Source organism: Ceratosolen solmsi, unplaced genomic scaffold (assembly GCF_000503995.2).
Source record: "Ceratosolen solmsi marchali unplaced genomic scaffold, CerSol_1.0 scaffold7, whole genome shotgun sequence".
In the NCBI taxonomy this organism is placed as follows: domain Eukaryota; kingdom Metazoa; phylum Arthropoda; class Insecta; order Hymenoptera; family Agaonidae; genus Ceratosolen; species Ceratosolen solmsi.
The window spans coordinates 10,027,427-10,041,394 of record NW_011948413.1 but is presented as its reverse complement, the minus strand read 5'-3'; the positions used below and the strand labels follow the sequence as shown (position 1 = coordinate 10,041,394).

General features: G+C 38.7%; 1 protein-coding gene across 1 annotated transcript in view; it reads left to right on the top strand.

Moving 5' to 3' along the window:
• The window catches only part of Eip78C (Ecdysone-induced protein 78C), a 203,445-nt gene that overhangs the window by 2,175 nt on the left and 187,302 nt on the right, over positions 1-13,968 (top strand). Inside the window, exon 2 of the mRNA XM_011506159.1 lies at positions 3,884-4,498. Coding sequence (XP_011504461.1) covers positions 4,213-4,498 — 286 coding nt within the window. The 5' untranslated portion in view covers positions 3,884-4,212. The remainder of the gene's footprint in view (positions 1-3,883; positions 4,499-13,968) is intronic.

The window sequence follows — 13,968 nt, the reverse complement described above, 5'->3', positions numbered from 1 at the left end:
ACGTTTTTTGCTTCGCTCCTCGATCGCGTTTCGCTCCAGGCTTTATGATACGCCATCGAGGAGGAAAGGAGTTGTCGGGATTATTATTATGCAGACACGACGATTTCCGAAGATAATCGTGCCCTGAAATAGGATTGATGGACTTGATCTGACGCGCACGTTGTAGATAACACGGGTAGATATTTATTTTACCGTCTGTTGCTTTTAATTATTATAAATAGCGATAGGCTCGCGAGATCTGGGAGATTTTTCCTTTAACATTGGTTGAAATTGAATTTTTAATTTTCGAGGATTTATGGGTTCTTGGTGTACGTGTTGCTTGTAAGAGAAAATAATTTAGGCTGCTTGAATAATATTCTTGAAGTTTCAAATTAGACAAATGCAGAGTAGAGGCTTTAAAATCCCTATCTAAAATTCATAAATATTGAAAAAGGCTGATGGCGTAAAGTACTTTACAAAATTTCGTAAAAAAAATAAGCTTCGACATAAGAGACCTTTTAATTATAACATTAGATTAATATAAAAGACTTTTTTGCAATATCGGATCTCTTTAAAATTTTCATTTGAACATCGGCAAACACGATGCTCGAACAATATTTAATAAGCTGGCTTGAAAAACTGCGAGATTCTTGGTCTCCTACCGCTATTATCGGTCTCGCAATAATACAAAACTAGATTAGTTTCAATCAGATATCCCTTGAATACATTTAGAATAACTATAGGAAATCATAAAAAAAATTATGCCGTCGGTATTCCGCTGCATGTTCCGAGAAATATCACGAAACCGGATAGATGTGTTTTAATTCCGTAAACGTGTGATGCAAAATAGTTTTTAATTCTAAATATAATCCGCGTAAATGCGAACACCTATTCACTGTCACAATACCAGCTTTTCGTCTGTATTAAATAGGATGAGAAACAACGCTAATTATGTGTAGGAATTTTTAAAGAAAATGCATACGTAATTATCGCGATTATTCAGAATCATTTGAAATAAGAAAAAAAAAAAAAAAAAAAAAAAAAAAAAAAAAAAAAAAAAAAAAAAAAAAAAAAAAAAAAAAGACAAAAAAAATGGTTTCGTCGAGATATTAACAATAAATATGCAAATATGCAAATGAACATCCTTAATTCATGCATTCTAATAAATAGCGTAATTGGACTTGATTGGTCATTAGTGTGAAGTGGAGTGATCGATTTGAATTTTCACACGGATCCAATTCCCCGTGATCTTCTGCAGAAATCCGATCTATAATCACAAATACATATAATCGCATAGCGCGGAGAACGGCGGATGGCTCGGCATTACATAACCATCTATTTATAGCGTCAAAAAGAATCTAAGTACAACTTTTTTCATAGTCGACGGTAGTTAAAAATAAATTTGCGTTAATACACGAGGACTCGGCTGTATTAGTACCAAGTCGCGTCCACGCGGGTGAAAAAAGCAAATAAACCAACAAAGAAACAAACAAACGAACAAACAAACAGACAAACAAACATAACAGTATCGACATTAAATGTTACGTGTCTCGCACTTACCTGGATATGGTTAAGGAAAGCTGTCTATTCATTATTATCAAACCGGCTACTTTGCATTATGCAAATCCAGAACGATTTTCAATGGCATGAGAAACTCGGGGCAACAATGACAGTCCAATTAAGCACGGAATAACATCCGAGTAAGGAGTCTTCCCCCATTATACGTGGGACGAAAATGACGCGAACCCACTTACACGTAATACAGAGAATGAGAGAATCGACGTTACACAGTATAATACGAGCGAGGAACATGGGACAGGAGGGGGTGGCTGGATGGGGAGGGAGTTAGAGGATTGGAAGATTGGAGGATTGGTGGGGCGAGGGTGGAGGGGGGGGGGGGGGGTTGGGAGGGGAAGAGAATTATTTAACAAAGAGTTCGGAAAAGAAACGAAGGAAGCGCGGCGACGACGCGCGATCGCGGCTGAAGGGAGTTTGAGAAATCGAAGACGAAGGAGGCAGAAGAAGGAGAGACACGGAGAGTCTGTCTCCGTTCCTGGCCTGCGACGCCGAGGAGGAAGTCAACGTCCGAAGATTACGGCAATGACATTCACTTTTTCTCGCTCGCGCGCTCCTCCTCCCTTCTCCTCCTCGTCTTCTTCTCGCCCACCTTCCTTCTTTTTTCCTTCACTTCGTGTAGATGCCCGATCGTCGCGAATTCCTTTTTGCCGCGCTTCTGCTCTTTTTTTTACGCGAATGAACGGCGACGCTGATGCGGCGGTAGGAGGGAACGGAGAGGGACGACTCTGTTGGACGGGAAGGGTGAGTCAGAGGAGGAGAGGCGATGTCTTTGTGATTTTCTTGGACGGGAGGTGATGCGTCCGTGCGCTCCTCATCACGCGAACCTCATCCCGAATGATACTTTTTGGTAGGCATAATACGTCCTTCGTGTGCGCTCGTGCACTTTTCTTGTCTTTTTGTTTCCCCTCCCCTCCAACACCGACCTTCCCTTCACTCGCTCTCGCTCTCTCTCTCTCTCTCTCTCTCTCTCTTCTTCTTCTTCTTCTTCTTCTTCTTTACTTTTATTTTTTTTTCTATCGTTCTTTTTATCGGAGCACAATGCAATTTTGGACTGGCGAGAGTGTCTTTAACGACGGGATCGGAAATTCCAGAATTTCGAGGACTAGCGAGGATGTGGCATTTATTCCGATCGGTGCTTTAATTAAAATGAAATATCGATTGTCGGACGTGCAAGGCTGCATTCGTTATTACCAAGATACTTTGCGCTGATAAGTGAACAAGACTCGCGAGTCTTAAGTTCGTCGACAATTGTATGTCCAATATTCGCGTAATTTTATTATGTATTATTTACCAGCCTGGTGTAGCTATGGAAATGTCACAAGAAAAATACGATTATAAAATACAAGAAATAAATTATTAGTATGGATATAATAATGATTAAGAATCTGCTTTATTATTTAATTGTGGTGACAGATTTGTTCGTGCTGCGCAGTTTAGGGAGCTTATAATATCTAACGCATCTAAGTCGCATTAAAATGTTTTTCAGCTTTTGCTAAAAAGTAATAGAGTCTCTAGACGCCTTTCTACTCGCAAAAGTTCCACTTACTCAATAACAATCATGGCCCTATAAGTAATCCAGTGCGAAATAACAAGCACACACGCGCATTCGTAATAAATGCTTTCTCCTCGTTCTTACGTGCTCTCCAATTTAAAAATCTATATGCTTCGAGTATGCAACGCGCGGCTTATCCGCTAAGTATTTACAGTCTGCCAAAGAAAACAAAAACAAATGCAGCTTTGCGAGCTTCGGTTGGCAACGTATTTATTATTAATGCCAACCTCGAAGAGCCACGCGCACCACGTTCTTTTGCCCAAGAGCTTACGCACGGCGTAATAATAAGGAAGCAGGGCTTCGAAAGATTAAGCTGGCTAAATTCTCTGAGAATATGGGCGTGGACCATCACTCGTGCATACTCATAGAGGCCGACATATGTCGCATGGTTATGGGCCCACATGTGGACAGGAATAAGAGGCGAGTGAGATCAGGAGACCATCGGCGACTGCCCGCGGAGTAGCGGCGCCTAATTCCCCCCCCCTCTCTCTCTGATAAACTCACTACTTACATACGTTCACTCGCTATCCTTCTCTCCCTCGCCCTTCATCCGCCCCCTCCGCCCCCTCCGCCCCCTCCGCCCTCGCCACCAACCACGCTCACTCCCTCACTCTCTATCTCACTGTTCTTATCTCTATCTCTATATGTGGCTCCCTAACACGCCCGTAATGAAGTAGTCCGTAACGTAACTCTCTCCTCCGCCTCCTCGCTTCATTTTTACGTTCCGTTTACCGCTCTCTCATTTTCCGTTTCGTTTTGATTATCTCGTTTCAGCGATGGACCTGGCGATAGTGCGCCAGACGGGAGAAGCAGCGACGAGTGTCGAGGACGTTAACAGCTGCAACGACATCACGAGGATAAAGGTCCGGCGGGGAGTGTGAGCGCCACGGGGTCATAGTAACGGCGCCGTGTGATTGAGCACATGTCCGGGCGCCGGATAATGGGTTGAAAAGTTGCCGGGCGCGCGATTAGACGCCGGCCAGCGCTCACTCACGCACACGGACTCGCTCTCACGACATATTATCGGTAAGGCGCGCGCGCGCGCGCGGGAGGACAGTGCAGTGCGATAAGGCGGCCCTGGCCCCGAATGTGTCGCGGAGACGATGGACGTGTTCAAGATCGACCAGTCGCTAACCGCGGGCCTGGGTAGTGCCCCGGCGCCCGACACACTCACCCCCGAGGTCTCCTTCGACGCCGGCAGCGAGTTCAATCTGAGCTTCTTCGACGGTCCCGAGGAGAACAGCACCCAGGGATTCAGCGACCCGGGCTCCGTGGGAAGTGCGAGCGCGTCCCCGCCCCCGGGGACGCCTGGAACGCTGCCCGTCAATCCGGCCAGTACGACTAGCCTGCCGATCGTCCAGGTGCCCACTGGCATCGTCGTTAAGCAAGGTTCGTTCCCCGATACTGCTCTCTTTTTTTAATTTTCACCTTAAGTTTTCTATTCCACACGGTCCCCATCCCCACCATCGGTATCCACGTGCCTCGTGCGACTCGATCCATTGCATTCCATGGCTGTAGGCTGACGCTCGATGCGCCCTACTGAATAATCTAATCTCTTGGGCCCAGCCTCCAAGCCCAACAAGTAATGCTCGAGTCATTTTATCCGCCGATATCGCATCGGCAATTATTATCCTCGTCCGATACGTTTCGGGTCGCTCGTCACTGGCAGAAGGCTTTATGTCGTAGGAACGAACGGGAGAACGGACGAGTAGTGGAGGATGCCAGGGTGGTAAGCGATTATAATTGACGAGAAGGAGCACTTTGTCACCATAACGGCCCACGTTAGTCCACTGAACAGATGACAAATCTTCGTCTTTCATATCTAGTCTCTTTGGCCTTTGGATTGTCATTTTTTGCTTTATCCCTGATTGTAATAGTGGGGCGGGTGGGGTTGGGGTTGGGGTTTGGGTAACCTGTCCAAGTCCCACCACTCAGTTGCCGGAATAATCGGTAAACGAAGAACATTGGATGCGACTCTGCCACTAGCGCATTACGCAATTCTTGCACACTGGGGTACATTGCTCTTAACCACCGTACCAAGTCTGCGTACGATTAATGCCCGTTAATTCGTGAATTGCAGTTTTGTGTTGGTTTATTCGCCATTACATTAGGGATTGTGCCAAGTTGTCGTGTGTGCAGTGAATTAGTTGGATGCGTTATATTCGAGGCACAGTAATTAATGTAATGTCCCGAAAGTGCCTAATTGAAAGGTTGAATTAGAGGTTTGACACCGAGATGTCATGTGAATACTCTCTGGGTGTTGGTAAACACAACCAAGTGGCCTCAGCTGCGGAACATCTAACTTAACCTCATAATAAAAGAATATAGGGAGAAATATACATAAGCCTCATTTACATAATGCACAGTGTAAATTCTTAATTGACTACGATTGCTTCATCGATGAATATTGTAAAATTCATTAATACGATTTTTTCTTCTTTACTTTTCTTTTACATTGAGTATTATCTTGATTTATGACCGAACGCCATAATTGAATTGCATATGTTATGTATCTTGTTAATTATTTTACCGACGATTTTCACCTTCTCTAATCCTCCATTGCTAATCCAGGATTAAAATAGCCATTAAGTATAGCTAGACATCTTTATGCTTAATAAGTATTACATTTATTTTTATTGGAAGGAGTAATTGAAGGAATGTTTAAAGAATATTAATGCTCAATGCTTGGACTATATTATCACACATCGAATGATAGTGTAGTAATCATTGCTAATTGAATATCTGCCATTGCACGAAGTAAATTATTATTCATTTTATTGAAATTATTAGAAAATTGTTGTGTCAAATTTGTAATTTACTATTTTTATTATCGTTCCTTCGTTTCGTAAGCTAAATCGCTTAATGCCTTTGCTATTCCTTGTCACGCTGCATTTATCAGATTTAAGAAGTTTTATTATTCTTGTAAAGATCGAAACTTTGATGCTACATTATTTCGCATGCAATATTATTTCGCGTATTAAATCATCTATTTCAGAATAATAAATTATCAAATTATTTGTCCAGTATCCATGCTTCTATTAAGTATAATTCTTCAAAGTGTTATTCTATCATGGATTATTGATTGAAAATAACGATTACAATGGCATTTGTTATATTAATTAAAATAATTCAATTCACGAGTAAAATATGCATTGCATAAAAGCATATTATTATAATTATCTTCGATTTAAATTATGTCTACGTAATTTTTAAATGGCCTTTTTCTATTTATATAAATATTTTCAACATAAAGTTCATTATATAAGTTCAATAATAGATTTGAGAGTGAATAATAAAAATCAAATGGTGACAAATTAATTAATGTTTACGATAGTGATAGAACGGAATATGCGACAGATATAATATAATAATCACATTTATGACTATTTATGAGTACGAAGCTAATAAACTTGTTATAACATTACATTTACTGTTTTCTTTGATTGATGATCGTAAGATAGTTTCTTTACGATTTGACTTGAATTAACTCGAAAAGTTAAGGGAAATTTACGTTGCCTTAATGAATATTTAATTATGAATTTTTTTAAAGACCAAATAAAATTCAACATGTTTATGTTTATATAATGTGAATAATGATTTTTAATTCATATAATTCATTAAGTTACATAAATACACGAATACTTTGAAACACCGTTGTTTATAATTTTACAGATATTATAGACACAAGAGAGTTGTGTCATAAACACTTCATCATAACATGAACAAATTTGCCTTTTTCTCATCACAGATACCATTTATCATTTTCAATATAATTTAATATAGAATCTACGGATTCGAATGAGCATATGCATAAGCCCATACTAATATACAAATGTATCTTTTTTCCCCCACCTCTCCCCTGTCCCTCCCGCCACTCCCAATCCCCGCCCCACCGTGCAACTCGTCACCCAACAGACACATACTTTGATTATTATATAATATTGCTAACCGTAATATGACTTCTTACATAAATATATAAACTATGAAAATAATATTACTTTTTGTAACCAAGAATTTCCTCATACTCCTCGATTTCTTTTTCACGAAACAAATTTCATCTCCTCTCTATAATGAAATATCAGTATCGATATTGCTGTTACGATATTATAATACGGGAAATGGTTGCCCTATAAAGCCACACTTTCATAAAATTAAAGTTGAAAATGATCTCTGCCAATAACGCAGCCCACTAGGCACAAAAGTTTTATTTCCTAAGTGAAAGTACGAAGGAACTTTCTCGCGTGCACGAGTACATGACACCCGAGCACAGAATGCTCCGCGTTAGAGAAGAAGAGCTTGCAATTAGCCGTGCATCTGGAATTCACGGCATTTAAAAAATTTACGACGACTGTCGGCGACATTCTCGTCGAATGCTCGATAAATTAATCATTTGCGCATGCGTGTTTGGCCTTGGGAAGGACGCGACCCCCGTGATTTACGGTCGCAATTTTGCGTTACTTCGGCGTGGGGAGCGCCCGAAAAAAGAGGCTTTTCGCGCTGCAATTCGCCTCTCCTTTTTGTCGTCTTTGTCCCTCTTTCATTCTTCTTTTTCGTTTTTGCTGATCGTTCCCTTGGCCACGAGCGCGCCGCCGCAGATGGTTTACCGCTCCCGTGGGTCTCATTCGTATCCTCCACGAGTTTTAACGGCCCGGCTTTGGAAGTTTTCGCGCCGATAGAGTGCAAAAGATTGCAAGCTACGTTTTCCCTTTCGGGGGATAGAGCTCTTAGGTCGAAATTGCCTCTCCTTCGCGGCTTTTTAATTTTTTTTTACCGGTGCATCGCTACCACGGCACCTCGCTAACACGGCACCTCGCTTTTATAAAAAATAATTTGGGTGGGTAGAGGAGGGTATACGTAGTGGAATAACATTTTTATGGGCGAAACGAATATCGCCGCGGATATTACCTGAATTTCAAATGCCAGAGCTTTGTCATTTCGAAGCGTTGCATAAAAAAAAAGTAATATAAAAGGTAATTTCAACCTCGCCCGGGCATTGGTGAGTGAGCGCATGAAAATCCATTATCTTTGACAGGGACTACCCAATCTTATATTTAAATAGATTTTACATATAAACTTGTGCGCATACAACCTCTTTACATGCGCATTTATCGATATCTACGTTCATTGCTCCTTGACAAATCACTAGATCAATGGCATTGGAAAGATTATACTTTTATTTCTATAAAAGTATCTGCGTGTACGATAAATGGCTATATTATTGGTTTATGATTGGCTGATCGATGATTTACCGATTGGAATTGGATTATTTTCCTGTATCAAATTAAGTTCGGAGGATCAGTTTTATATGCTCCTTGCATCGTGTGTTAGTTTTTGACTTTTTAGTTCAGATATGTCAGCTCGATTTACTAAAAGACAAAGTTTTAGGAGTCGAGCATGACACGGATACTAAATAGAGATTTCATCAAAATACAAAATTTACAAAATCAAAATATTAATCTTCCTTTAATTTGATTTATTATTTGTTTTCAAAATACTAATAATAGTCTTTATATATATAATAATAATAACGTTAGATAAAAATAGACCTAAATTGAATTAGATATTTGACATAAACTACTTTAATATATATATTTTTTTTTTAATATATATACTTCTATTAAATTATTATGAAATTAAAAAAAATTTTTTTTTTCTTTGACTTCGATATTTATGTTATATTATATTTTTACAATTATAATTATATCAGAACATCTGTCAAAATAATGCATAAATAATATAATAAACTATGTGATGTATTTGGTGCGGTAGTTATTTGTTGTACGCTACGTATTAACTACTTGCTGATGAATATTTTTACGTTATAATACGTTTTGTGACCATGTAATTGCAAAAATAGCTTAATCAAAGAAAGAAAGATAAAGTCTTACGTTAAATTTTGTAGGAGCATATTTCATGGGCATTAAATTTCGGATTCAAAATCTTTCATCTTTCAATTTGGGCATTTCGTTGATGAAAAATGCCGCATTGACTTATTATCGAATGCAATCGATAATGTTATAAAAATTAATTTTGCTTAAAAAAAGTGCTGTGAAACATTAATGTTAAGAAATGAAAAAAAAAAAAGAAAAATGTATTTGCCACTTGAATTTTTAAAAAAACACACAATATAAACATTCGTTTCCATACCTCTTATTTTTTATATCTAAATAAAACAAACACATTTTGATTTAATCTCGAAAAAAAAAAACTAGATATCATTATTTAATGATTATGTTCAGGCACATAGATGAGATGTTATTTGAAGTATCTTGCTTCAAATTCATAATTATTTCAATAACTAGTCATAATTTTTTTTAAGTTTAAGTTATTTATATATGTTTCTTGTTTAAAACTTGAGAAATTATTCTCATTTATCTCTCGAGACTTCTTTCTTATTAATCGAAAATAGTAACATAATGACACGATGCTAAGACCCTAAGTTGCGCATGATATATGTTACATTGTCTTACGCTCGATAAATTTTATAACAGTTATGTATTTATAAGCTGAAATAATTATAATACGACGATTTAAATAATAAATTAAATTTTTTACATAAAAGAAATAGCATAGCGTTATAAGAGCGTTTAATTAATGGCTAAGATGGGAAAGAAAACTGAAAATTCCGGTAGCGATTGATATAGTTTATTGCGCTAGCCGATATAAGCAGTGAGTAGTCCCCGTGAATATATGCGCAGTGTTGCCAAGATAAAATGCAACAAAAAAAAAAAAAAAACAAAAAAATAAAAAAAAAACAAAAAACAAAAACAGAAACAAAACAATAAAACAAAAAACAAAAACAGAAACAAAAACGAAAAAAAAAGGGAAAAAAAACGATAAAGGATAATAATAAGAAAATAAAAAATAAAACCTCACGTTTAATCTACCAATGGATTTACTTAATGTAGTCGTTAAATCCAGTAAAACTAGATTTTGTAGAAGATTCTAATATTTCAACAGTTCGAGGATAAGCACATGAATCAATTTTCCTATCAAAAGCGGGATTTTATAACCTGATGCATTTCTCAGCGTTAAAATAAGCGTAAATCGTTGTCAAGCTATTAATATAAGCCAAGCATTATATGCACGAGCGCGCAGAGAAAGATATAGGAGAGAGAGAGAGAGAGAGAGAGAGAGAGAGAGAGAGAGATCCAAGTTAGCCTCGCCTGATTTTTCTAGGCCTAATATTAAAAATCATCATCATCACACACAAGCCATCGGCACGACAACAAATACAATTATTTATTCCGCAACAAAATCCCTCGTTATTTTTATCTCTGCATGAGCATCTCCACAGCAATACACATTGCGATGAAAAGAGGACTATCACGAGCGGAGAGCCGCCAGCTCCAAGAATTTATCCATCGATCAAAATCCCTCCAACTATTCATTACGAGCGGCGGCGGTAGCGCGAGAAATTCGCTAGCATAATAATTCTCGGGCGCACTTTACGAAATTCTCCGTGCTAAGAAGGTGCCAGTGCCGCGGATTATGAAAAAGTAAGAGAAAATGGTAAAATGCACGGCGCAACCGCGCGCTCCAAACAATAACAATCGTTTGGCCAAATTATCGGCATTAGTTATTAGCCGAGCGAATTCGCCGGTGACGAAGGTGGGAGGCAAATGCATTGGAGCCGGGCCGAGTCTACAATTAGTGCCACATCAACTACGAGCGATTGCTCAATAATAACTGCTCTAATAGCTCACGGAGCGCGCGTGTGCTTTCTCTTTATCTCTATCGCACAGGGTCGGCATGGGGGAGCATGCGCATAACCTCGTCGGGCTGCCGCATTTTACATTGGCCGTCGTGCAATGCACGTCTAATTACCGGATGATTAATCATAATCAAGCGTTTATTTGATAAACGTGAAAGAGTTTAAATTTGATTTATGCCATTCGCGTGCACATATTTTATAATTAGGGCCGCTGTCTGTTTGCTTTTCTTTGTGACAATGTTATTTACTAGTTAGTGCGCGTAAAAATATTGAAAATTATTATGTGCATTACGCGGCTTTTGTGCGCGAGCTCATTATCCAGTGCTTAAAATACAACGCGATTCATCAAATCGCTAAATGTACGAATTAGGACTTTGGCCAGTTTTGCCATTGCTACACTGATGCATAAGAGCGCGCGCATACGGGCAGAGATGTGTTGATAAATATGTAGGTAGGCAGGAAGGCTGTTAGATGGGTAGATTGATAGATAGATAGATAGATAGATAGATAGATAGATAGATTGATTGATAGATAGATAGATAGGAAGTTAAATAAATAAATAGATGTGTAGATACATTTATAAATTGATATACTTATACGTATGCGCGCGGATATATGTATGGGCGTGTGAGCGTGTCCGTGTATTGTTAAATTCATTTAATCCTGAATTACGTTTTATTCTTTTTAACCATATTATTATATTCGTTTCTTACAATCTACCATTCTCATCGATTATAAACACACACGCGCGTACACAGACACGCACACACGCACACACGCACGCACGCACGCACGCACGCACGCACGCACACACACACACACGCACACACACACACACACACACACACACACATTCCAATACTACTCTTACATTTGTTTATTATTACTTGTGTTCGTAGTGCGCACTGTTCATCCTTCGGGCACGTTAAGGCTTCACCTAATAAATTGCAAAAAATTAATACTCATTCCCGACACCTTGGCAACACGTGCTGAGTAATCACATTAAAATTATTGTACTTTTCAAAATTTAATATCAATTTATAGTATTATCAGGTCGGATTATTATGAGCTATGCCGCTTTGCCTGGCTAACCATGTAACGTAAAAACTGGCTGGACATTACAACAACGAAAATATCGAATTGTCGAATTTCCCCGAGGCCAATTAGCCAAGTATTGGAAAATGCGACAAATGATATTTCATGATATTGTAGTTGAGGTACACATGGGCGTAGCGTGGTGAGAAAAATTTATATTATTAGATCGACCGGCTGATTTGTTCATAATCCGAACGAGTCGGACGCTCGAGGAGAAAAATTGCCCGGTATTTCGTGCTCGAAATTTATTAATCGTTCAGGAGAAAGAGGATGGGAAGAGCAAAATAGCAATTGCGAAATAGCGGACGAGTCACTCCACTCGTGCACTACAGTACTTTGTACATTCGGTACTTGCGAGCTCTGCATTTTTTTCCATCGCGCGGAGCGCCATTCTTGCGCCCGTCTTATCCATCATTGCCGCACAGTGAGATCCTCGTTCCATCGCCCCTCCCCTCTTCCTCGCGAGCTCCTCGCATGTACGTATACACATGCATGAATGCATTTTTTCTCAGAGTCCGTACTCTTCTGCCTGTCTGTCTGACTACTTCCCTCTCCCTCCCTCTCTCTCTCTCTCTCTCTCTCTCTCTCTCTCTCTCTCCCTCTTTTCTTTACGGGCGCTACCTTTCTCCCTCGATCTCCCTCGCTCCATCGTTCTTGTCATTTATCATTCATCATTCTGCATTTTCAGCCTTCCCTTTTTCTTTCATCCACTTTATTCTCCTACCAATCCACCTAGCATGCTCACTCTCTCTCTCTCTCTCTCACGAAATGCAATGTAAGAAGTTATCTCAAAGCTTTCTTCGTCTTCTTCCTCCCAACTACCAGTCAGAGAAAAAGAGAGAGAAAGAGAGAGAAAGAGAGAGAGAGAGAGAGAGCGAGACCTGATACGTCTGACATTTACCCACTCTTCTTGCACTTCATGCGAGTGTACTAAGTATGGAGTCTCGATGATGAATCCCTTATGCACCTGAAAGGACTCGCCATTGGAGCGCGAGTCAGCGGTATTATATCTATATAATAAGAAGCAATTAAAGCTCAATCAAATTTCTCTACATTATCATAGAAAAGTAGTGCTTTGTTATCACTTTATTTTTGAGATTGATCAAGAGATCTCCACTTCCGCAATCGAATACTCGATAACAAGAACATTCTTGTGCATTGAAGTATTATTCTAACCTAACATATATTATTCGTAGTATTTATGATAGTAATCAGTATTCCATATCGCATGCCTTTCAATTGTACTTACATATTAAAAGACAAGTAAATGTATTGCTCTTGCTATCAAGGTGAATGTCGATATAAATTGTAACTTTATTGGAATACAGTTAACTTCTTGGATTGCAAATTAAAATTCAATGTAAGCAAAGTACTTGTAATTATAAAATAGCTTTCACGTAAGCGTAATGTATATACAGTAGTATGAATTAAAATTTATTTCATCGGAATAATGTTTAAGTTTATAAATTACGTTCATTCATTATTAATAACTTTTCATTCGTTAATAGTATTTTTGTATTATTTAGATTTATTACTTGCGCTACGTTTTTCAGGAATCGAAGCAGGAAGCCAGAAGCTTATTTTAATTATATTTATAATATTAAATAGAAGGTATTAAATAAGTATTTGTACATTTTCAGATAATATTACTTCAATATTATAGATAAATTAGCAGCTAGAGACGTAAATTTGTAATTTTCGTGACCATGCATTATCCAGAGACCACAATGTATTCTTATTATTTACATTAAGGAGTACTCGCTGTTACCGAATAAGGTGTGCCATAATGTAATTTTCTTATCGCAAGGTGGTGTGTTTATGCCACGAATGTCACGACGTTTTCGTACTTTCAATCATCGAGCAGTATTCTCTAAAAATCCCGTAAAGCTCGGAGCTTTGTCGGAATAAAGAGGCACATCTAAATCGGCACCGATAAGACGCAAAATTCTAAAATATCTGCATTTTCAGAACGTCAGTAGTCGTCATCGTGAGACGTATCTTAAACTCTCTCACTCTCTATCTCTCATTCTCTCGTTCTCTCTCTCTCTCC